The 24,788-nt window shown below is 31.4% G+C and overlaps 1 protein-coding gene across 3 annotated transcripts; it reads right to left on the bottom strand.

Moving 5' to 3' along the window:
* Positions 1–4,133: 4,133 nt before the first annotated feature.
* On the bottom strand, positions 4,134–23,450 carry LOC131849339 (peptidoglycan recognition protein-like). 3 transcript variants are annotated; one of them, XM_059199389.1, is made up of 6 exons: positions 23,183–23,450; positions 17,243–17,401; positions 10,134–10,295; positions 9,374–9,575; positions 7,744–7,856; positions 4,134–5,951 (listed from the first exon to the last, which is right to left on the bottom strand). In XM_059199389.1, the coding sequence occupies exons 1-6, from the start codon at positions 23,385–23,387 to the stop codon at positions 5,689–5,691; spliced, it is 1,104 nt and encodes a 367-aa protein (XP_059055372.1). In that variant the 5' UTR covers positions 23,388–23,450; the 3' UTR covers positions 4,134–5,688. The 3 variants fall into 3 exon arrangements, with proteins under 3 accessions (XP_059055372.1, XP_059055370.1, XP_059055371.1); XM_059199387.1 differs by lacking the exon at positions 17,243–17,401 and having other exon boundaries at positions 4,136–5,951; XM_059199388.1 differs by lacking the exons at positions 4,134–5,951; positions 7,744–7,856; positions 9,374–9,575; positions 10,134–10,295 and adding an exon at positions 15,810–16,699.
* Between the last annotated feature and the right edge of the window lie 1,338 nt (positions 23,451–24,788).

Raw genomic sequence — 24,788 nt, 5'->3', positions numbered from 1 at the left:
AAAATATTTAAGCCTTTCTTATTATTACACATTTTGGGATAATCATAAGTGTTTATTTTGCTTAGTACATCTGAATGTAACGTTTAGAAATGTAACAATGCCAAATGTTTAGAACTCCTGTACAGTTCACTCAGACTTGTGATAAAAGATTATTATGCGATTTCTGTACACCGATATCCTTGAATCAGTATGGCACGGTACCGGCTGTGTGGCGTACCTTCGTATCAATTGTATTGGGCATACGCCCAAGTCTTTAATAGGATTTTTTGTCGATTGCGGTGTCCATTTTACTAGTTACTCGCGGTTGGCGGCTGCGGCGAGCCTTATTAGTATACAGTCTGTACTTTTATATTGACACTGCGATATTGTTTACTCATTACAACTGCACTGTTAGCACTACAAATTGTCACTTGAATTTGGACCTTACAATGCACAATTATAGGGACATTCATGCTAGTCTCCAATAATTTCTTTTCGTAATGAAATGTATTATAAACACACAGGGCCTTATCTATACATGTAAAGCAAAAACTTTGTACACTTTTTTATGAAAATTGCGCGTACGGAGGAGTATGAAATATCCCACACTTATGGTTTATGTAGAAAAGGAATGCAGAATGTGGAAAATCGACATTTAAGTTATGCATATCAATAAAAAATTAAATACACTACCATGTACTTGACAATGGAACTTTAATATAATATTCAAACTTATAATTTTAATTATGGTAGAATTTCGACCACTGGGCATACACTAGTTACAAAAAATCTGTCCATACCTGATATTAAGGGTCGAGGATTAAATTATTCATAAAGTTAAAACTTGTAAAATTTTTAGTATATTTCATAAATGATATAATATATAACAATAATCTATTGGTTTTGGTAATTCCGATGTTTATTATATATGTATTTATAAAAAAAATATCTATGTATATTTATCCCATAACACAAGCTTTTGTGACTTATCCTGGGATATTATTATTAGCAATTCTAAATCAAAATACACTTAAATCTCCGCTTCGCTAATAAAAATTAGACTTTAGTATGGTTGCTGTATTATTATTATACTATTTAATTAAGCAAAAATGTGACTGAATTATTTTTGTCACATTTTTTAATAACCAGTGTGTAAAATTCTAATTACTGGTTTTTCTAGTGGTTTCAATAATATACTTTTAAAAACAATATGGCACGCCCAAAAATTGTCCTAAAAGAAAATAATTTTTAAACTTTTTTATTAAAGACAATATTGTAGTTGTACACGGTTTAGTAAGTAGATACATTTACATTTTAATCTTAAAAGTAATAAATAAATCCTATTAGCAATAATTTTTCATCTTAGTACAAATTAATTCAACTGAATTAAGTAAACTAAATGAAAAGACTGACGTTTCATAGATAGACCACTATTAAACTATGACCATCGCAGATCTATCTTTACTTTAGGACTTTGTTTATTGCTGGTGTTGAAGTCAAGTCTATCTTTTTGTAATTAGACGGAAAAAGTCCAAATTCAAAAGATAAGGTACTATTTGTGTCGGTATAGTTGTTATGAGTGAATATTTAAGAGGTTCTCCTTGTTTTTAAATGTAACTACGCTATCTATAAAATGATTTTGTGTTTCATTATTGTATTTCTTGTAAGGGATATATGACACTACCGGTTAGAGATGGATATATTGCCTACATTGTATCTTACTGTAACATTATATAGTATGTCCAGGGTTAATATTATTATTAGGTACAATTTTACAATGCCTTTACATAGCTTGGATATAACTTTTTACACGTTAGCACTAAGAAATAACAATGTTTTCGGCAGTTGTACTAGAATTGTAACGTTTTATAGTCGGTATATGACCACTGTATTAAGTTTTCGTACGCAGTGTGTATACAGTTCTAGAATAACTATCGACCACATTTCAGCAATAATGGTCTAGGTGTAATAATGAAATACAAGAAATTTAATAGATCACGTCGTAACTGTATTGAAAGGAGAACTTTTTAGGGCGATATTCACTAGAATTTTCTCAGAATGAACGTTAAGATGTAACATGACACCATTCGAGAGAGTATGCTCGTGTTATGTACTTTATAATAATAATAATAATAATATATAATGCTATTTTTGTTACATAACATAAGCATTTTCGCGGTTAATGCATAGGGTGATTTGATAAACAGAACAAATTATAGAACATAGTTAAATGAACAAGGCAAGAACATATACATAATATAAATAGTTTGTCGGTCATTTGGACTATTTAAATTAAAAAAAATCGTTAAAGATACCGTTTGTTTGTTGTTTAACATTTCATAAGGTATATTAACATTACAAGCAACTTCTAATACCAGAAAAACTCAGTTCTGGACATTCAATATCCTCAAGACGCTTACGTTTGATAGAAGTTTTATATACGTTTATAAATCGGGGATTGAGTCGTTACTGGTACGAAGTTGAATCGTATATACCTATTTTACTACTTTTATACACACACATACACATTATTCCTTATATTTTTGTATTAATACACCTGCTTTGCTTACCATTATAATAATACTTTGTAATATTAAAGTAGTGGTGCTTTGTCCTTTCACCTTACGCATTAAACATTGTTAATAAATAACTAGGTAAGTTTAATTCCGCACAGTAACGAGCATTACATCTTAACTAATTCAATGTGATAATAACGAGGTATAACATAGAACATGTTTGTGTAACATTTGTTATGTTACATTAATATGTTTTATTGTAACACTCATCCTTGTAATTAATAGGTATATCAATAATCCGCTGTGGTGCTGATTGTACTAGCTACAGCCGCCGTCTTATCCCGCGAGTTTGGCTTATACACACGTGCCTATGTTTAATCTGTCGTATATATTTACTGGGTGCAAAGGACGCCAAGTGTTGCCATGCCAAGCTGGAACTCCTTAGCTTATGAACATTCATGCAATAAGATACATTTATTAATAAACGATGTGATTATACCACTGAATGCTTTCTATTATTTATTCACCATTCTAAATAGTATTCATTAATCGAATTATTAGAGCGACTAAAACACTAACGCCCTTACTCATGAAATAGTACCTAACCTTTTCTTATAACATTTTATTTTAATTTGAATGACATTGAAATAATACTGCAATATTTGATAGCGCGCTTGTAAGTTGTTTGTTTTATTGAATAAGAAGGTTAATTTGGTGTTTTGTGATAACTTCAGTACATAATTGTACGTTTCAGAGCTTAAATTTACTATACAAATGCCTTATTAAAATGTAGCTTCTACGTATATAACTGTTTCTGCAGAATTTTTAGTAAACAGTATTAGCATGACTTCTCAGAAGTATTTTATAATAACATGGGACAATATTATTAATATCTATATAATAAATTAAATACTTTTGATTTATTTGTCTCTCAGTGGCCTAGTGATTTTAGACGGCACTGTATAAATTATCCTAAGTAACTATTTATTTATATTATATGTAATGTAAAGTTATATCCAAATGCGTATTGTTTAATTTTTCGCCACAACACAATCGTAAAAAAAGTATTTCATACTTACTTTAGGTGTTATTGAAATTGTAACCTTAATTTTTGTTCAATACTAACTACATATATGAGAGAATATTGATTACTGATTCAATGCTATTTCCTTGAGAATGGTAAACGTTACAATTCCAACAGGGCATATTTGATTCAAAGGACCAGAAATTCAATTTCATGTGTATTCACATGTACATTGTTTTATCCTGTAATTATCTACTTATGATTAAAAGTAATATCTTAGGCATGTATATGATAAATTTTATCAGTAATCAATCAAGATTCAGTTTCTTTTTATTGAAAAGCAAAATAGGCTTAGAAACCGATATTATTATAAACCTTTTACCTTATTATTATAAAGTCTCTATTTATAAACTCCAATCCTTCATTTATGTAAAAGTGTTAGCAACAATTTTTAATTGCAACACATTAATGATTTTGGGGTTAGAAAACTCGTAATTATAACTGTAGAATCGTTCGTAATTAAAAAATTACGAACGATTCTACAGTATAGTAGAGAATATAGTATATAAAAGTATAGTATAAAAATATTTTAATCTGCTTCAAATAATAAATATTAGGTGTAAAATTATACCTAAACAACTTGTATAAGTGTAAAATTATAACATAGCGAATTTAACTAAGCTTCACTCGCTTAACTCTTCTATTAACCTAACATATATAGTTTTTTTAAATGACTTAGCACAAAGTGCATCCGCCAAAAATAAGTAATTAACAATTACTCTATAGTCTGATTTTTTATCTCTAACACAAAATTGACATTACTCATGTTGTGTTTTTGCAATTCTTAAGTAGTGTTGTGCCACTATCAGAAATTGATATTAATTACTGATTGTTATTGGTTTTACGGAAACAATGTGTGGATATTTATTTAAAACGTAGTGTACATAAATTTCAGTAAACCACGAACGAAACCATAATGTTCTTATTATCATTATTATTCATCAATATTCTTGTGTTGTTTTATACAAAAACTACAATTGAGATACTAGTGTATGCAGATGTTTTAATAATATGTTGTGATAACTTAAAAAAAAATTTAAATAAAGGTTCTACATATCAGTTTCATCGGTACAGCACTAAAACACTACAGTTATTATGATTTTTTTGTTTACCCTTTAACGGAAAGGCAAAGAAACTGCGCTCTTTCAGCCATGTCTCCATGTTTTGATATTCTTGATTATTTGAAAATTAAATATTTACACCTGTCAGTTTAGTCTATGAGATAAACAGTATACCTACCCATGTCTACATACCATCATTTTCTTTATCAAACGCTTACTGAAATGTAAAAAAGTGTAATTAAAAATTACTTTTTTTTTTTGTTTTTATTATGTCTATAATATGTTACATCTCAAATATACATACAATTTATATTCACAGAATATTAAAAATAAGTAACAACACATCATGTGTTCAAAATTAAAATAAAATACATGAATAACCGTTTTTAGCTTGCTCTTAATAATTATTTACTTAAAAAAGAAATTACATCTCATCTCTTCAAAAATAAGATTATTTGGTGACCGCTTCTAGTATACTTTTTCTAACTTTCTACTTATTATTACTTTAAAAAAAGTTATAGAAAAATTCGTCTAAAAATATAAGTACAGATAATATAACAAATACATAATATAAGAAATGTTAGTTCTGTTTAAAACTATTACTATCCAACACTCAAACGACGGTTGTAGTAAAAAAACTTAACTATATTATTTAAGTTTATGTACACACATAAAACTCTAACGTATAAAAAAAAACACAGTCCATTGCGAGTTTCAGTTATAAAGTAGGTTCAATTCATTCAACATTTTCGTAATAAACAATAAATGAAGTAAGTTTAGATAAAAACTTACTGTATCCAAATGATAGAAATTTATATGGCTGTGAAACGGCAGCCAACCTTTACATATCTGAAATATCTGCATGGACTCATAATTTGGACTGCTAATACTTTCACCCTTCATGCGTTGTTGTTATTAAAAAGGATATAATGCCTCTGTAAGCCAGTAAGTACACTGAATCATACCATCCTTCAAGCATGACGTATGGCTACATTACATTGCATTAATTGATACAATTAACTATAATAATAGCGTTAAAAAATTAACTTTATTCGCCCCTCATCGCCCAAATTGCTTCGCAAGTTTTATTCTTATATTCACTGCCGTTATTAAAATGTCTCCATTGTTGCATAGCTTTGTATAAATTGGCACCGGGACTCTCTGTGCTCTGTAAGTCCTTTGCTGCCAAAACTACATAGTCAGGGTCGAGTAGACCCTGTTCCACAGACGTTTCTAGGAACATTAAAGTTCTGTTGATCTGTAACTGCGTTACTTTGGTATGCTGGACACCTCCTTTTTCACGGTAGTCACCTGAAAATTACGACTTTGTTGTAGGTAGGTACTAAGTTCAATGGAAATTTAGTAACATGAATAATTCATTAAGTGAATCAAATTTAGAGAAGTATGGAATCTCGATTTTTTTGTGAATAGAAAAGATTGTAAAAGTACTAAATAATCCACCTGATGGTAAATGACATATAGGTATGAAGTGGTATTAAATAGAACGTAGTAGGTACCTACTTCTTTTTTAGAGTCTACCTAATTGTAATAAGCCGGTTAGTCTCACATATTAAAAATTAATGAAAATTAAAGACATGCTTGTAGAGACGTTTATTATAGCAGAGCGCAGTGACAGAAGTACCTACTAATAAAACAATTGCATAAAAAGAACTCTCATATTTTAAATATGGATAAACGAATATAAAAACTGCCAATGTAGGTCTAACACACCTCAATGTTTGTGTACGTTAGGATGAGACTAAGAGAGTAAAATTATGATGTTATTTGCCATATATTATAATTTCAGTTTACCATTAATACGGAATCAACCAAGAAGAATAAGCAGGAAAGACAGCCTCCTGCTCTTTAATGCATTTGATTAGTTTAAATGTTTTGCGAATAGCAATTACTAAATAACACGAATTCATATGAGAAATATTAATACACAGTTAGTCTCTTTGCCCTGCAGTCCCTGCGAGCATCTCCTATTAATCGATGAGTAGGTATACGAATGACCTAGTCATCATATTGTTCAATCATATTTTAGTAAGCCGAAATAGCCAGCGTATCTCGCCCTCACCTGTTTGGATATTTTAGGGATCATGACTTACATTCATATATAACATACGTTCCTGATGTATCTTATATGAGTATGTGGTTGTCATACTTTTCTAGTAATACATAAAAGCGATCCCTAAATTCAGTAAAAAAAAAATAATTACCAAATTTATCCATTGTAATCTTTTAAAATTTAATCTGGTCAAATTCTACTTATTTTTAGTATTTGTTTTACGATTATCAGTGTAGATAACATTATTTTATCTACTATTTATACGCCGTAACTCATCTGTCTACAATTTGTGTTTAGTATTATGTATCTAAGTACTGTGTCATGCTCGTGTATAGATAGTTGATTTTGATAGGAATATAAAACAAGACATTTTGAAGTTGAATAGTCAAAGGCAATATTAACTTTGAATTTTAGTATAGCATTTCGAAATATTACATATATTGTTAGAGCGAAAGGGTCCGTAGAAAGATTAAAATAGCTAAATTAAATAACAAAGAATCATTAGAAGTACAATGCTACCTACATTTACGTTATAAATACCATAGTTTTTGGTTGACTACCACTGCTAATTTGTTGTAGGTCGTTTGATTTGTGCTAGAAATTACATAAGTTATTTTTTGCATCGAAAGTTAATGTAATATTCAAAATGACATTAATGATGGTCACTATAGTAAACAGTTTAATTGCACACTACATATATACACTATTGAGGAAAACATTCTATATCGGTGGAAGAATTATCAGATTCGGTTCAGTAGCTTCAGGTTCTTTATATGTACATATCTGTATATATTAGACAAACACTGTACCGTTTTAGAATATTAATACAGATATAAACATTTAGGAATCTGTTATCTTTGTCGAGTTTGACTCATAAATAAACATGTAAGTACTTAATATATTTTGTAATAACTATTAAACTATGATAATGAATACATGATCCATATCGTTTCTAGATAAATGAACATCATATCTACGATACATGATAACTAATATACATGTACATGTACTTATAATCAATTAGAAATTCACCTATAAAGCCGAGGCCCAAGGAACACCGGTTGTAAAACCTAGTGTGTGCACCTACTATGCCCCAACCTCTTCCTTCATATATGCGGCCATCGTTACCAACAAGGAAGTTATACCTGAAAATAATATGTTTATCTTATATTAAAAAAAAATCTCGTGTCACAATGTTAGTTACTTCTCCCAAACGGCTTGATCGATTTTTAGGACATTTTATATGCATATTCAGTTGGTCAGAGAATCGGCTACTAGCTAATTTTCATACCCCTAAGTGATAATAGTTTATCATCCCTATAATTTTTTTATTATTTATAATGTATGAGAGATATTAAACCCTAAATTTTCACCCTTCTACCATCAACTCCTATTTTTTAATAGCGATTTTAATTTATATGGCAAACCTAAATTTGTGGATTTGTACCTAGTTATGTTATCTATATTATCATTATATCGGCACGGAATAAGAAGGACCAAATGCTACGATTATATGGACGGCTAGATTTTCGCATAATACAAACATTTCTATAAATTGTATGATTGTATTAGTCTGGGTGTTCTCTAATTACGAGTATGTAGCGAACTTTAGTAGAGTATTTTAAGTATTTCTATTTCTATTTCGTTTAATGTACGTAGTACATGGATAGCTTTTTTTGAGATATCACCACTTTTTACATCAGATGATGTTCTCCAGTTATGGAACGGACAAGAAAACTAAGGATACATATACTCGCTGGTATTCGCTATTACGACTACTTTTTTTTTCAGATAAAAAAAGACCTATGTTCGTCGTCGTATATAACTTATTATAATTCTTCATCCGATCGTTCAGACCTTGTTTTTACATACCATCACTTGGACAGTGCGACAAAAAAGTGATTCATTTGCATACACTTATTGGATGCTTAATAAAATTGAACGCCTACTAAAGTTCTAGTTTTGTACTATATGCCTGAAATTTTAAAGTCTATTTTCCATGTGATGTAATTTTGAGTTAATATCATTTATTTTGAAGCCTGCGTAATGTATAACCAACTGAAAAGGAATATGTGGTTTTCCTGTTTGGTAACGAATGTCTAGACTTATGCAACAGGTAAATATTTATCAATCCTGTAAATGTTTATGTGAACAATAATTAGTACTGATAACTTAGGACATTTTATATAAAATGCGTGTAAAAATCTCATGTTACAATGTATGTTAACAAACTCCTCTGAACGATTGTTTTTGGTGTATATTTGGTAGGTCTAACACGTAGTCTGAAGCTATTTTTTATATCCCTACGTATTATTATCCAGAAATAATTTATATGGCTCGAAAATTAGTAAGTTAATATTATACATTTAAAAGTATGCCTCTGTATCTGCTTGTCCCATTTCCTGGGTATACGGGTGAACAGTAACTACAAATAAAATTTTACGTGAATTTAGATTGCAAGACGAGGTCGAACACAAGCTATATTTAATACTAGCTATACTTGCGACTTCGTCCTCGTGGAATAGTGACCTTACCCAAACAAAGAAAAATTATCTAATAATCTAATCCAAATATACAAATTGAAAAATATTTCAGAGTTCTAGTATTTAATATTAAAAAACATACCATGTAGCGGAATGTTAATATTTTAAAAAATACTCACGGTATATCATATTCGTGATCTCTCAGGTACCAACCCTGAATGTTTCTTAACTCGGCTGCACAACGGACGAATTTATGACACTCCGGACTGACTGTGTGCTGGATGATGACCAGTCGTATGGGTTCAAACTGCTGTGTTGTTTCCGTGTAGTTATATGCTTGTCCAAGCCACATTTCTTTGGTAATGTTCCATTCATGCGGTGCTGGGAAGTATTTTTATTGGCATTGTATTAATTGCATTTTTCTAATACTGAAATAAGTAGTATATATATGGTGCTACAAAATTATCTGCATCCTCTTCTACATATTTATATTGAGTAAATAATAATAGCAGCAATGAAAATGATACAAAAGAGTATATATCAGATATACACATATCTAATACATGGTAGTGTTTATAATATTTCTTTTTTTATTATTTTAATGTAGGTAGATATATTTATGCATAATTAAAAAAAATATTGCACTCTATATAAGTGTATATTAAGGTTTTTAAGGCTCGGTAATGCGCACGTCACACCCCTGTTGTTTCAGGCATCCATAGGCTACGGTAACCATTTACCATCAGATGGGCCGTATGCTTCTTTGCCACCATAGTAGTATAAAGAAAAAATGTGTACGAAATTTCATACTTCTCCATCCGCGCAATTGTAGAAAAAGGGGTAAAAAGTTTTCGATTTCCATTAATATAATAGTATTAATAACAAATGCTGTTCTTTAGTAGGGAATGCAGATAATTTGGTAGTACCTTATATACTAACCTACATCAACAGTATCTGCTTCAATATTTTTGCCGCTACTTGAGTAATAGGCGATAAGACCGATGCATATGACTAGAGCCACTAATGATGCCACACAAGACAACCTTTCAGCTCGGGTGGTGCTTTTTAGAAAATTGCATAAGTACGTCGAGAGAGGTAAATCTGTAATATAAAGATAAGAATAAACTACTATGTCTTTTTTATATACGTAAAATAATAAGTAATAATACTCTATAGTATATATTTAAAAAAAACATAGTATATAGTCTATACTATGTTTTTTTTTATATATATAATGAGTAAGGAGACACTATACTATCTGTTTTTACACAGATAATAAGTGAATGGTGCACTCGCCTGTGCTAACGGTCTACGCTGGCAGGGCACTAGTGGACGATGATAGAAGGCGAATTTTCCAGAAATTGACGACTATCCTCATTATTAACAGTTTCTAACCCCTCACTATAACATGTTATGTTTTTAATAGAACTATGCACCCGACTGCGCTAACGATATACGCATGCCGGCGGAGCCGCTGATGATAAGATAAACATGAGGTCAAATCAGTTACGAATTCATCAGTAATTAATCAAATTGTATTCAGAGAGAATAAAGTAGATATCGATATGACATTGCTTGCAATGGGGTCACTAGTTGCCACTACTAGTCCTCTTATCTTTTACACTTTTATGCATTTGCATGGAATGGTGCACCCTACTGAGATAACGATATATGCTGGCGGGGCACCAGTGGAAGATGATACGATGTGTATGAAACCAGATCAGTTAAGCAACCGTTGCTACTTAACTAGGAATGAACTACGATGATTTTCAGGTGGGGACCGTGTGGAGGTCGACTTGACCTGACTTCTTACAATTCAAGGTACTTGTAGGCCTATCTATCCCTATGTATACCAAAGTATCACCGACTACTTTGATTTTTTTGCAACTCATGAGTGTACATATACTTATGTGCTTATTGAGATGATCCATCAAAAATAACCTAAAATAAATTATTCTACTATGGAATACACATATATAATAGTACCTATGTAAGATTTATTGATATACAATATACCAGCTACTAGTTTTAAACTGACGAAACTGACGACCTCGGTGGTCTAGCGGTAGCACACCGCTTTACGACCAATGGTCGCGGTTTCGATTCCTCGCACGGCACAAGCATTTGTATTGATGAGTATAATTGTTTGTATCGGTCTGGGTGTTTTCTATGTATAATATCTATGTATTTAAAAATAAAAAATACCTGTGTATTTGTATCAATTATCTAGTACCCATTACACAAGCTTTAGCTAGTTTACCTTGGGTCTAGATGGCGCAGTGTGAATTATACTGAGTTTATTATTATTATTAAACTAGACGATACATCCATACAACCCTAATTCCCCCTTTTCAACTCCTTAAAGCCCTTTTTTATTCATGTATATATTTAATCAACAACCTAAAATACGGTTTCAAGCTTCTAGCTTTAAAAATGACAATACTTCCATACTACTTTTTGCCTCCCCTTTCGGTTACCTAATTTGCCTAATATCATTAAATCGGTCAGTAGTTTTGGCGTAAAATCGCGACAGACAGAGTCACTTTCGCATTTATAATATAATATTAGAAGGTAAGAATGCGAGGAAGATTATTTCAGATTACTAGTAATTTGGTGTCATTGACCTGGTTAGAAACAATGAAATAGATAGCGTAACATGGTTTAAAAAATTGACACACTGTCTTTTCCTATCGAAAGTATTAAAAGATAAGTACATAGTACGTAATTGATGATTTAGTAATTACAGAATTGTAATCTATACATTTTTTTGTGGATGATAATGAAGTTATGCAGTCGCCTACACCAGTGGTTCTCAATTAGTTTTTGTACGCAGCAAAACACACTTCAAAAAAGACCTCAAACCTTGCGTACCCCTTAATGTAACAATCACACTAATATTATAAATGTGAAATTTGTGAGAGTGTGTGTATGTTTGTTTTACTGATAACCGCACGTACCCTTTGATGCAACTTCACGTAGGTACCCCTGGAGGTACGCGTACCACTAATTGGGAAACACCGGCCTACACTAATGGTTTACGCTGACGGGGCACCAGTGGAGGATGATAATAAGAAAATGAGATCAGGTAAGTTAACCCATAGTGACAAAATCCACCGAGAATTTATCATGATGGTAACCAGGGGGACAGGTTAACCTGACATGGTATATAGCAATGTATCATGTCGAATTATGGGAACAGTCCAAATAAGTAACAATCTCTTTCCCACCAAATCTATATGTATTAGACAATAAGAGACCGTGTGAGGAAAGGAATTGTTAGTAATGTCGACTTATGATCCTATAGCTAACAATATACCATGTTAGGTTCATCTCCACGTAGTTTCCCTGGAAACCTTTGTGACAGATTCACCAGAAATATATCGCTAACTGATCTGGGTCTCCATTGGTGCCCAGCGTAAACCGTTAGTTGGTTCTGGCGGGCACCATTCCATTATCATCAAAAATATGCTGATCTTGTTTTAATTTGTAAATCATAATTATTATTATATAACCAAACATCCATAGTTAAATTTTTCGCATTTATAACATTAATAAGATATAGTGTATACTCTATAATAATTTACCTTTCAAACAGTGAAAGAATTTCTGAGATCGATGGAGCGGTTCCGATGTTTATTTTACAAATTATAAAATATTAATTTCTCTTTATCCTATTATAATAATATTAGCATTTTTAAGTTTCGTGTCAGTATTTTTTATGTTGCCGAAATACATGCTTATCGTTATTCAATTCTACTAATCAAATTAGAAATATGTAAAATAAATGAAATTTGTAGAAAAGATAATGGCGATAATGTTTGTTGTGGACGGAATATGAATCGACACTAAAATAAATTAGTTTTATGGCCTCGTCATAAGATTGAGGTTAAGCTGTAATCTACCTACATGGACACGCTCAAAGTATTATAGGGTGCTACCAATTTATCAGCAATCCCTTCTATATGGCACAGTTCACATATACATTACGATAATTACTTTTTTCGTTTGTTTATAAATTGACCTTCTAAAACTGCTATCGATGCTGCTATCACAGTATACTTTGGTAATTCTATAGGTGATCCAGGAATCAACTTAGCACCTAAATAAATACCTCTATACTGACTGCGAAGAAATTGGATATAATCATTTTAATCTCTTAAATACATAAGATCTTTGTAAAAGGTCTCATTTAGATTGTTTTTGATAGAGTTTGAATGAGAGAAATGTGTTTCATACTTAAATTTTGTCAGTTTCAGAATTTACATAACTAAAGACAATAAAGCTGACGCTAACGCTATTCTTGTGGATTAAAAACGTTGTTCTTATCTAATACATGAGCAAATACATAAACATAATTACATTTCTTTTTTTTTAAACACTCTCATCAAGGACATTGCGATTTCATTAACATATAAAATACATATCTAAAATTAGTATTTGTGATTCCTAAAGCGTATTTTTTTAAATTATCGTAATCGAACTAGCGACAATCGGAAGTAGGAAGGCGATGTGCTAAACCGCTGGATCAAACAGGATTATATAGTAATATATTGTATTTATACTTATTAGTGTATTACCACCGAATAAAAAAGTGTCATTCAGACGGTATTACTTATTTATAAAATAAGGGGCAAACGAATTTGAGAAGTTGCGTTATATCTATTGGTAAGTGATTACCATGAGCACCCGCAACGGCGGCGTTTTAAAGAGAAATAAGCTATTTTCCTGAAGGTTTTAATATTATATCAGTTTGGATATATTATTATACTATATGACTGTGGTAAAAAGTTTCTGAAAAAAAAATAACGGAAGATCGGATATTTTAACTTATGTCAGGTAAAATCGTTTTTTGTTAGAATGTTATATGTATATGTATTTATCAGGGTGGTAGAGAATTATTACATAGCTATGGGGAAGATTGCCCCTTTGCTATTAATATAACCCTCTCAGATCGCCCTTCACGGGGTTATCCTGGAAACCAACGCGGGCTATATCACCTGACATCATCATCATTTTATTATCAAACTGATGCCCCATTAGCGTCGGAGGGTGCAACAACTATTGATTAAAAAATATCGATCAAAATTATTTACATGAATGCATAAAACTAGCATGTCGGTAACAACTTCATTTATGGATCATTAGTAAACACGAGTGTTCGAGATCACAAACAATTCGTAAGTATTGATAATAATAATAATTGATAATGTATATTTTATGTAAACCTTTCAAAACATATTCATCTTTATAAAACTCGATACACATATTTCCATTCTATGAATGGAATAACCATTCATAGAATGGAAATATGTGTATCGAGTTTTATAAAGATGAATATGCGTTTGTCTTCAAAACCACGTATATTCATACCTACAGATTTGTTTAGTAGTAAGCAGATATATTCTTTAATTGCTTTATTATAAGGTAATAAGAAGAATAAGAGTTTATTCATTTCCAGTATTTCCGTTTATTTGCATAGTTAAATGCTAAGAGTTAAAAAGGTTACTCCTAAGATAGACTATAAAAACTACCATCAGATCCAATGAAAAGGTCCAAAGTATGTAAAAAATGTTTAAATGGCAATTTAGCAAATAGTACAGTGGTGCAATTAAGCATTTACTTAGACAGTCTAGTAAACACGTACAGTGAAGTATTGATTATTATACTACTACGTAGGCTGCGACTTCCTCAGTAACACTAGGAATATCAAAAATACTTCTACTACAACTACACAATACTCTACTACAATCTTCACAACTGAACATTAAGTAGTATGTTTGTTGGGTTATCTCGTTGTGACAGGCTCGGTATGTGTTACACACATCCTACTTTACTTTACTATGCACTGTTTATTTGACAAGGTCCTGAGGCATTTTGCGTTTTAGACTGCGACTAGACTGGCTCACTTTCATCAGTGTCTTTGCCAGGCGGTTGGGATGATTTTTCATTCTTTCATTGTATGATTTGGTTTGTTTTAAAATCTCTTGTTTGACAGTGTCTATCTCCATATCAAAATAAATGAGACAAATTTTGAGTGAAGCTTAACGCGCCTTAGTAAAAACTGGCTTACTAGTATTAGACAAACAGACAAATATTCTAACAATCGTTAATTCTAATAAAGATTTAATAGGTAAAAATAGCAAGTTAATTATAATACAACTATTGAAGAATCACAGCCCATTAACTGTAACTCAGAACAAGAAAATATTGTCATCTGAAATTCTTATTTGTGATATTATAATAATGATGCATCAATGTACAAGTACAATTTAAACCGCTGATCATTTGTTGAAATATAGGAAAACCTATGCGTAATATTGTTGAATGAGACAAATGTAGAGTCTAATAACTCATTGTACTAAACTTATGTACCTCTTAACGTATGCACTACGTGTATACGTATTATACTTTAAGCATTAAAACATACATCCATCCAATTCAACAATATGAATGTTTCGTGAGTTTCATTAAAATGAAGAATACTGGAAGAGAATTACAAAACAGTTAAATTGCTTTAATACGTTTATTAGAGTCCGCGACTTCATACCCATAGTATTCGTAACAATAGTTTAAAATATATAGCTTCTTTCTTTGTAAATAAAATGTATTTTTATTTTATTTGCCGTATAAAATAGAATTATTAGAAATATGTGTGAAACAAATGTAATTTATCCAGTTATACAATTTATTTTGAATGAGATTCTTCATAACGCAACATTAATTAAGGAGAAGGCTTACTTCTCATTGAAAACCGCTGAAAATTTTTCTTTCGAATAAATTTTCTTGATCATTGATATTAATTTAATAAACCCATTCTTCGATCTTTATAAGGACAACATCGTCCACAAGTAGCGATGGATTGAGAACGTATATGTATATCCGACACAGCCTGGTCAATACATGTTCATGTTATACGATTCTTTCATCAAAAATTCGCAAGACCACTCGATAATAGACATACAATTTCGTACCTCATCCGGGCAAACATAAGTTAGAATTTGAAGAGTTCCAATGCTTTAAATAATGCAAGTTCTTCATCACGTTTGGCCCAGGACTTATAGTCTGAGCGGAGATTTGGCAGTTTCCATAGATGATGTAATCCGGCCGCAGCACATTTTTCTCTGTAAGAACCTCAAGTAGAACCTTCAGATGGGTGAACTGCGCTTCAGAAATGGGATCCTTCCTGTAATCTCCCATAAACATGACGCTAATCATTTTGATATTCCACGATTTCACCATTGCGCCAACTAAATTTGCTCCTCTTCCTTCAAAGAGCAATCCATTGCCACTCAAAAGAAAATTAGGCCCGATGTCGCCAAAGTCTCTTCTAAGATGGTCTTGTTGGATGTCAAGCATTTTTTGTATGCACGAGTACTTTTCAGTACAGTAATTGGCAGCCGTATGACCAATAAGTACATACTGGACCGGCAATTGAAGAAAATCTTCTTCATACGCAGGCATTGCCTGCCAATCGTCACGTCGTAGATACCAAGGCTCCTTTAGACCTAGCCAAAAGAACGGAACATGTTATGCCTTTATTATGAAATGTGTAGTTGTACTATTTATTAGAAGGTTTTATAAAAGGTTCAATATGTCATAAACCATTTGCTTTGTAGATGAAGACTGGGTAGTTAGCTCATTTTTACCAATTGTGGATACCATGCGAGGTACCACTAGCAGATTTTTGGGCAGCTCAGCGTGAATGTTAGTTTTAGCGAACTATTCTAATATTGTAGGACGTAACTGGTTTTTACAGCTTCATGAGAAAAAGGGGGCTGAGTGCAGAGGGCACTCCAAATCTGAGGAAGGACTTATTAGGAACGTCTAAAGGCGAACTCCTGCTTGACCGATACGACTTCAGTAAGAAAGCACTGCTGCGGGTTTGAATCTCGGTAGGGTTGAAATAAGTATATCACCTTTTTTGAATTCAAATGTGTCCGTAACAAATTGTAAATAAAAACTATCCAAATACTATTTAAATTATATGTTTAAATCTTAGTGATTATTTGATAAAAATGTGAATAATAAAGATTATTGAGTCATTTTACCTATGTCAAGACGAGTTTGGTGTTTGTATAATGCAAAATAGAAGATGCAGAAGGCAAGAGCAGAGGCGACTAGTGCGGCCCAGCACACGAACACCGCAACGCTACATCGAAGGCGGGGGGCGGAGTTGGGTGACACCAGCTCCAGGCCTAGAATACGGCCTGAAACATTACGGAAAAATCTCATGAAACATGCAGTAGAAAGGATCTAACAGAGGTCCAAATACTAATATATATAAGCATTGAAACAAAAATTGAATTGATAATGAAAATAATACAATTAATTTAAAAATATGTGGTTTCACACTAGCTAGGGGCTATTTCCATGTGACTAACTGTGCGGTCCAATATCATGAAATTCAAGGATGGGTCCAAAAATTAATTACAAAAGACAACTATTAAGTAGTGCGCAAAAAAGCTACGCTGCTGTTTTGCTTGCTGCATAAAAAATCTCTGAAAGAGATTCAGATAGAAGAATGTTATCAAAAAATTAAGTAATAATTTGTTATGATTTGATTAATCTGATTAATGAACTTGAAAGATATATGAGACAAACTATTATTGGGAGATTTTATCGATGTAATCATTTTGTCTGATTCTCTGTGCGCTTTAAGAGATTATTCGGCTTGGTTGCAGTTTTCACTAATGCATTGTTGAAAGCTTTCCTTAAATATTAGTTTTATTCCAACTAACAAAAAGTTAATAGAATTTGGTTCTTGGTATTCCACCGTCTTTTGGTTTTTGCATGGTCTAGTTCTTAATAGATATACGCTCTCTTTGTTTTGGTAAGTAGGTTCATTTTTTTAGGATTCATAGTTGAAGCTTGTATACATATTTTAAGTATATCCTTGAAAATAAAAGAAATCCAGTGTTGTCTCGATTGTAGTGTCACAAGAATTTGTATAAATTAACATACTAGGAGTACGTGATGGCCAAACATACGAGTCGGTGAAGGACCTTAGTGGAAATCTTCTTTATCTTAAAAATCTGTTAAGTATGTTTATTTTATCTGTACGCTATGTTGACTACGTTTTTATTTATGAATTATTTAAAATAAGATCTCATATAGGACAAACAATATTCACATTATTTGATTTACTTTGTGATAAATATTCCATAATTTATTTGTATTCATTTTGTTTACGAGTAAGGAGTCTGTAAGCCTCTACCATTATATAACAAACACACTACTTAGTAGCTTTAATAAAGTAGGTATCTAATTACTTATAACAACTAAGTAACAAACAAATATAAGAGTTAATAATATTTTTAATTACCAATTGTTATAGGAGAATTCAAAATTTCTTTACTAAATAAATTTTCAATATAATAATTACGTCTTTACCTTATGAATTACTGTTTAGGATACGCTTCTTTAATTTGAAATCGGATAAACACGGTGCTGTATATGTTGTTATTAGTAACACAGTTCTGTTTATATGTTGTTATTAGTGTTATTGAAAATATTTTTACACATTTTGTATATAAATTACTTAACTGTTGGTCAGTTCCCCGTGCGCATAAATCAATATTATTGCAGCTCATGAATAATCGCGTGTAGGTAACACGCGATTACTCGTTATCTATACTTCATTTCTCATGAATTTGTTCATATATTGTAAGTACAATCAGAGCTGTGTGTGCAGTTACAATTAATTTTTAGGAATTGTAACCTCCTTCATATCTAAACTTCTAAATCCGGAATTACATTATAGAATAGACTAATTCAGCCTAAACATATGTTGTTTTATTTTCTATGTATAGATTAAAATAATAGGTGTTAAAATTTTAATTGAAGGCTTCAATATGAATTCTACACTTAGTATTCATAGTAAATATTTTTTATGGAATAATAAATATATATATGTAGATAAATAAGCGACATTACATTTTATTATAATTGGTTATTACTGAGAATTGTTTCTAGACTATTAACAGGGTTTTCCACTTAGTGTTTACTTGTTATTCCCTGTTGCTTCATTCAGGCGGCGCTGTCTGGCTGAAGGTTTGTATCCTTGCTCAGGACATAATTAAATCGCGATTACAGAGATGGCGCTGCAGTAAAATAAAACGCGATATAGTTTCGTCCTGACCGTCCCTTATATAGGGGCTGAACAACTTTCGAGGTAAGACTGATTAGGCTAAGACTTTACTTAGTATCACAGTGAAATGACTTTTTAAAATTGCTAACAATCGTTAGCAAAATTTTTGTAGAGACGGCTTCATGCCGCCTTAATAATTCTAAAAATGTACGTAAATGTTCAGGTCGAGATCCAAGAGATCCGAAAAGGAAACCATCATGATTAATCTATTGGTGAATTCGTCACGATAGCATAATTGAGCTGACTTCATCCTTATTCTATCATCTTCCACTGGTGTCCTGCCAGCAGAACCGTTTGCAATCATAAAGAAGTCATTTAATAATCGTTAATAGTTCTGCCCTATTTAGTATAATATATAAAAATTTTTGATTTTTAGTTTTTAACAATTTACACAGCGCCAACTAGTCCCAAGCCAAGTAGAGTTTGTGTTATAGATACTAGATATCTGATAAAACATACAGATATTCTTGATTATAATTAAAAACATAACAAACACCAACTCAAATAATCACACAAATGAATACAAATGCTTGTACCGTGCGAAGAATCGAACCTGCGATCATCTGATGTAAAGCGTACTAACCGCTAGGTCACCGAAACCGTTTAAATAAAAAAAAAATCATAATAAATCGAATTTAGTAAAAGGAAAAGAGTAATCAAATATGCATTTGATTAAAATGTAGTTAAGGTAATGCTTACATAGGTAATTGGTTAGACTTAAAAAGTCTGTGTTGTAGCAATTTAAACTGAAGTGGTATGCTAATGCATGGTAGCGTTATAAGTTAATTCGAATAGTTGTACTTACATATTTCAGAATTGTACGACAATGAGTTCGCATCTGCCTAAATTGTTAATATAAGTAGGTATTATAATATTTCCATTGTGTCAGCAATATTAGCAAATGACTGAGATTAAAAGGTAAATAAGCGAGTGTTACCTTAACATAGTCTGAAAGGTAATGAGTTTAAATCTAACTGACACCAAATAACTTTGTATGAATTTGTATTAATGATTAACTCTCCAGTGATGGATAACAATGAAAACATGAATCCGACAGACAGAAGTAGAGTCGTCTCGTGTCACACAATCAAAGGTGTTTGTTACGTTATCACTTCTTAACGGTTAAACTTATTTTAACGAAATTTAACATGAAGATTTAATATTTTACTAATATTATAAACGCCAAAGTTTAATAGTTTGTGACTCTTCCACGCAAAAACTACGAACGGATTTTGATGAAACTTTACAAAGCATCAGAATAACATATAAGCAAAATTACATGCGGGTGAAAACGTAGGTTGAGGTAGTATCTCATAAAATGATCTGGCAGTGGATGATGTTTTCTGCAGACGAAGATAGCCAATAGACATACATATTTAGGGAAATAATATTTTTGAACATTATGAAACTAAGCGCCGAAAATTATTAGATAATTATGTAAATATAACATATATGGTGTTGTCTAAAGGTCAGTCTGTACGTAGTTAATATAAACCAATAATAAATAATGTAATACATATACATTTTATATGTAACTGGACTTTCCAGAACTATACCTACCAACGAATTCAGTTCTAAATAGATAATTTATATTAATGATCACAGAACCCGTTTTACATGTTATTTGTTTGTTATTAGGTTTTTATCATATTCATACAACATTCTGATTATTTGTAAAAAGTGTTCATAAAAACTATACCTTGATACAACTTACAAAGCAGCTGACTTTGTAAACTATGTTTTTATTAAAGCAATTAAATTACAGGATAAGGGGCTTGACATCTTAGTCCTATGAACACTACATCACATTATCATATGACTCGCTATATTCATATTATAATGTGATGTAGTGTTGTCATGTACACATAAGGTCGCCGTATGCTTGTTTTTCATTCCAATTACATGAAAAAATTGTAAAGTGTCATCATCTAATGAATGTATGAATAATTCTGACAATAATGTTTCATTGATAGAAATAGAAATAATCTTTATTCAAATAAACTTAATACATATAAGCTATATACTATTGAATAATCAATTTTTTTTATTCTACCACTTATTCGGAACTTATCACAAGAAGAATGAGCAAGAAACTTGTGTGTTGCTGATAGAGTTTATTGTTAAAGTTGATTATGAAGGCAATGATTATTTAAAAGAGGACGTATGTGGCTAGAAAGTGAATTATATTAGGATTTATATTAACAGATGAGATACATCGGTCCTAATTTCTTTCTGACTACATCCTCTTTTACATAGTCGGTTGGATAGTGTAGATCTCCCATTGTTCTTATGATCAACTTTAACACTAAACTCTATCATTGAATCGTCATTTTATGAATATTCATATATGCATATAGATAACTCTGCTATGTTTTCGTGTATTATTATTGGGGAATGGGAAATAAGCTGACGGTCCACATTATAGTAAGTAGTAAAGACTTATACATAATATATACATATATATCGCGTTGAAATTCCTATAGGTGTGTCTGTAGATCTGCTTGTTTGTTAATTATTCACGAAGAAACGACTGAACATATTTGAATGAAGTTTGACATAAGGATCGATTGTATTACGATTATACAACGCATATGTAAAACTTCTATTAATTTTTTTTAACTCTACGCGTCTTTTTATTATGATAAGGGCATAGGTATTTTTTTAATGATCGCTTAATATGTAGTGTTCACACGGACGAAGTCGCGAACAAAAGGTTAGCGTTAGTTATATATCTAGGTAATGTTTCCGAAGACGATATGAACGCATGTGAATTCCATGGAAGACAAACACACAATAGTTTAAGTCCTTCGCTGAGCTTTTCAAACAAAGCCAGTATTTGCACTCGATCATTTACGTTTAAAGTAATTCGCATACAGCAGAATATAGTCAAACAGTACGTTATAATGAAAATGTAATGACATTGGATGTTTGAAAGAATTCGTTAAGAAATATTGCCAATGGTACTGTTTAGAATCCAATATTTGACTGTAAAACTGAATAAAAATATATACCTACTTATTATAAACTTATCTCGAATCGTCAGAACAAACATAAAATTTTAAGCTTCATACCACAATATATGTACATTACACACAATAATTAGTGAAATTCGCACAAAAATCTGTTAAGCCGTTTCTGAGTTTAACGCATAGTCTTAAAACAAACAGACATTTAGGTATGTAATGTAAACAATATAGTTAACATTTGTTTCCGTTATAATTATTACGTTAATAAAGTACTATAATGACAGTTATTCTCATATATCTTTTATCAGAAATCAGTTACACTTTTCTTAATCCGTTAGTCTGTGTCTCAGCAGCTTTACCAATTTATGTGTGTTTTTCACTAATGTGTTGTTTTAAGTTTCATTTAAAGTTTTGTATTCGTTCTATACTAATTGGAAAACAAACAAAAAATGTATACCTACATAGTTTTAGAATATTTACTTTGTTAGACTATGTAAAAAGGTTATATACATACATATTCGTCACGTCATACTATATGATATTAATATTAGTAATAATTAGTATATTTCACACATATGCAATATTACGATAAGTGGAGTTGTTTACAATAAATATGAATACCATATTGATACTTCATTCACTGATCTTTTCAGATGCATTTTTAAAAAGTCAATACATCGAGAATAATGGTAAATTACATTTCAAAGATCGTGCGACCTTGGATGTCTGGACAGGATAAATTAATTTATAGACTAAGCATTTATTAAGTTGGAGAGGTCATTTTTGATAGCACAAAGATCATCTGCTTATCACAGACGTATACAAAGTCGTCCTTATGCAGCGACAAGAGGAAAAATTAGCTTGGAATTACCCACCTTTGACTACTTCACTGGTGTGAACTGTTTGAGTCACATTCACTATTTTGGGCCCGAAATGAACACGAGACGATCTTGTCACACTTAAGTTAGCAATGTTCGGCATGTCAGGTGTTCCATTCACCATGGGTTGCTCATCCAACACGGCCAGTTCAGAGCCAGCGTTGGACCTTTCGGCCCTGCCGGTTTCTGTATCGTGCCACATAACTGACGTCAATATCTAATTAGATTTTATTTGTATGTAACTGACGCGACTGCTCAGTTCGTACACTGGTTTGCGACTGACTTCATAGTTTGTTAAACAAGAGTCTCTGATAAATATTTGCAGTATTAGTTGAGCTGTTGTTTACTCCCCTCCATTACTTACCTCTGTTGTCATTGAAATGTTCATATGTTTTAAGATATATTGAGGGCTGTCGACAGGAATATATTTATATACTTTTTTAATTCGACAATTGCTATGCTTACCCACGCAACGCAAATATCTTACAAATTAACAATTATTTAAAATACATATGCAATGAAATTTTAAAATATACATACTTTTATAATATAAACGGAAAAATATGTTTTTATATTTATCCTATTTTTATATTATTTTATTTTTGATAGAGTTATTACGCTCCATTAATTATTATATAGCATTGTCTATAATTTTATCGATCATCCCAAAGGTTAACTAGTAGAGAATGCTTCTAGAAACATGTTCGTCTCTTGTATGTTATTCCATATTTGTTTTTTTTAATAAAGTTATTTAAATTTTATTAAAATTACTGGACTTTGCTCTCCTATGGTCATTTAAATAACATTAATTATTACATTCGATACAAGGATATATACCCACAGTATTAGTATTTTATTAAAATCCATTCTAAATATCATTAATACGCAACTGTGACTATGTCTGTCTGTTTATATTTTCACGACTAAAACGCTAAAAGTATAATGTTACTTAATAAAATTTCGGCAAATGATCATGAGGACAAAGACTATGTATTGTATCTAAAAAAAACAGGTATGAGGTACTATTTATATCAATCAATGGCGTATTCACGGTAACAGGGAAGTACCAGAGTTGTCAGTTTATATTTGTTATATTTAAATTATATATATAATATATAGAGTCAAATTATAGTGAATGTTACGATATAATGATGGAGTGACTCAGTCTATATTCTGTCTACGTCAGTAAGTAGCAACCAATGAAAATAGCTTGATAAAGTTTATCTATTATCTACATTACATATAATGGTCAATCCTATTTTTTTATGTAAATATAAAACTGGTAGTTTAGCACTAATTTATTGGGGTCAAAATATTAATTACACAATAAGATTAAATCAGTCAATGCCAGCCAATGTTGGCATTATTTCCCTCTTCCCTCCCCTAAGCACAAGAATTATAGCATGAGAATTATCTGACCTAACTTGTGCCTTATTATGCGGTAAGAGGCAACTGTTAACTATACACATGAACAGAATCGTCGGGCAGCGGGCATCACGTTATCATGTTATACCCGTGATACCGCTCATGAGGGCCATTCCAGAAGACCAAGATATCATGCATCTTAAACTGTAATTACACTGTTTAATGGCAACATACAACT

This window comes from Achroia grisella, unplaced genomic scaffold (genome assembly GCF_030625045.1).
Source record: "Achroia grisella isolate CSIRO2021 unplaced genomic scaffold, CSIRO_AGI_Agris_v1 utg640, whole genome shotgun sequence".
Lineage (NCBI taxonomy): Eukaryota > Metazoa > Arthropoda > Insecta > Lepidoptera > Pyralidae > Achroia > Achroia grisella.
This window is presented reverse-complemented; position numbering and strand designations above follow the sequence as displayed.

Coding starts and splice junctions, on each gene's coding strand:
- LOC131849339 (XM_059199389.1), bottom strand. CDS start 23,387: ATGTGGCACGATACAGAAACCGGCAGGGCCGAAAGGTCCAACGCTGGC. Junction 17,402..23,182: donor CACCAGTGAAGTAGTCAAAG/GTGGGTAATTCC, acceptor GTAATGTTTCAG/GCCGTATTCTAGGCCTGGAG. Junction 7,857..9,373: donor GATCACGAATATGATATACC/GTGAGTATTTTT, acceptor TATTATTTTCAG/GTATAACTTCCTTGTTGGTA.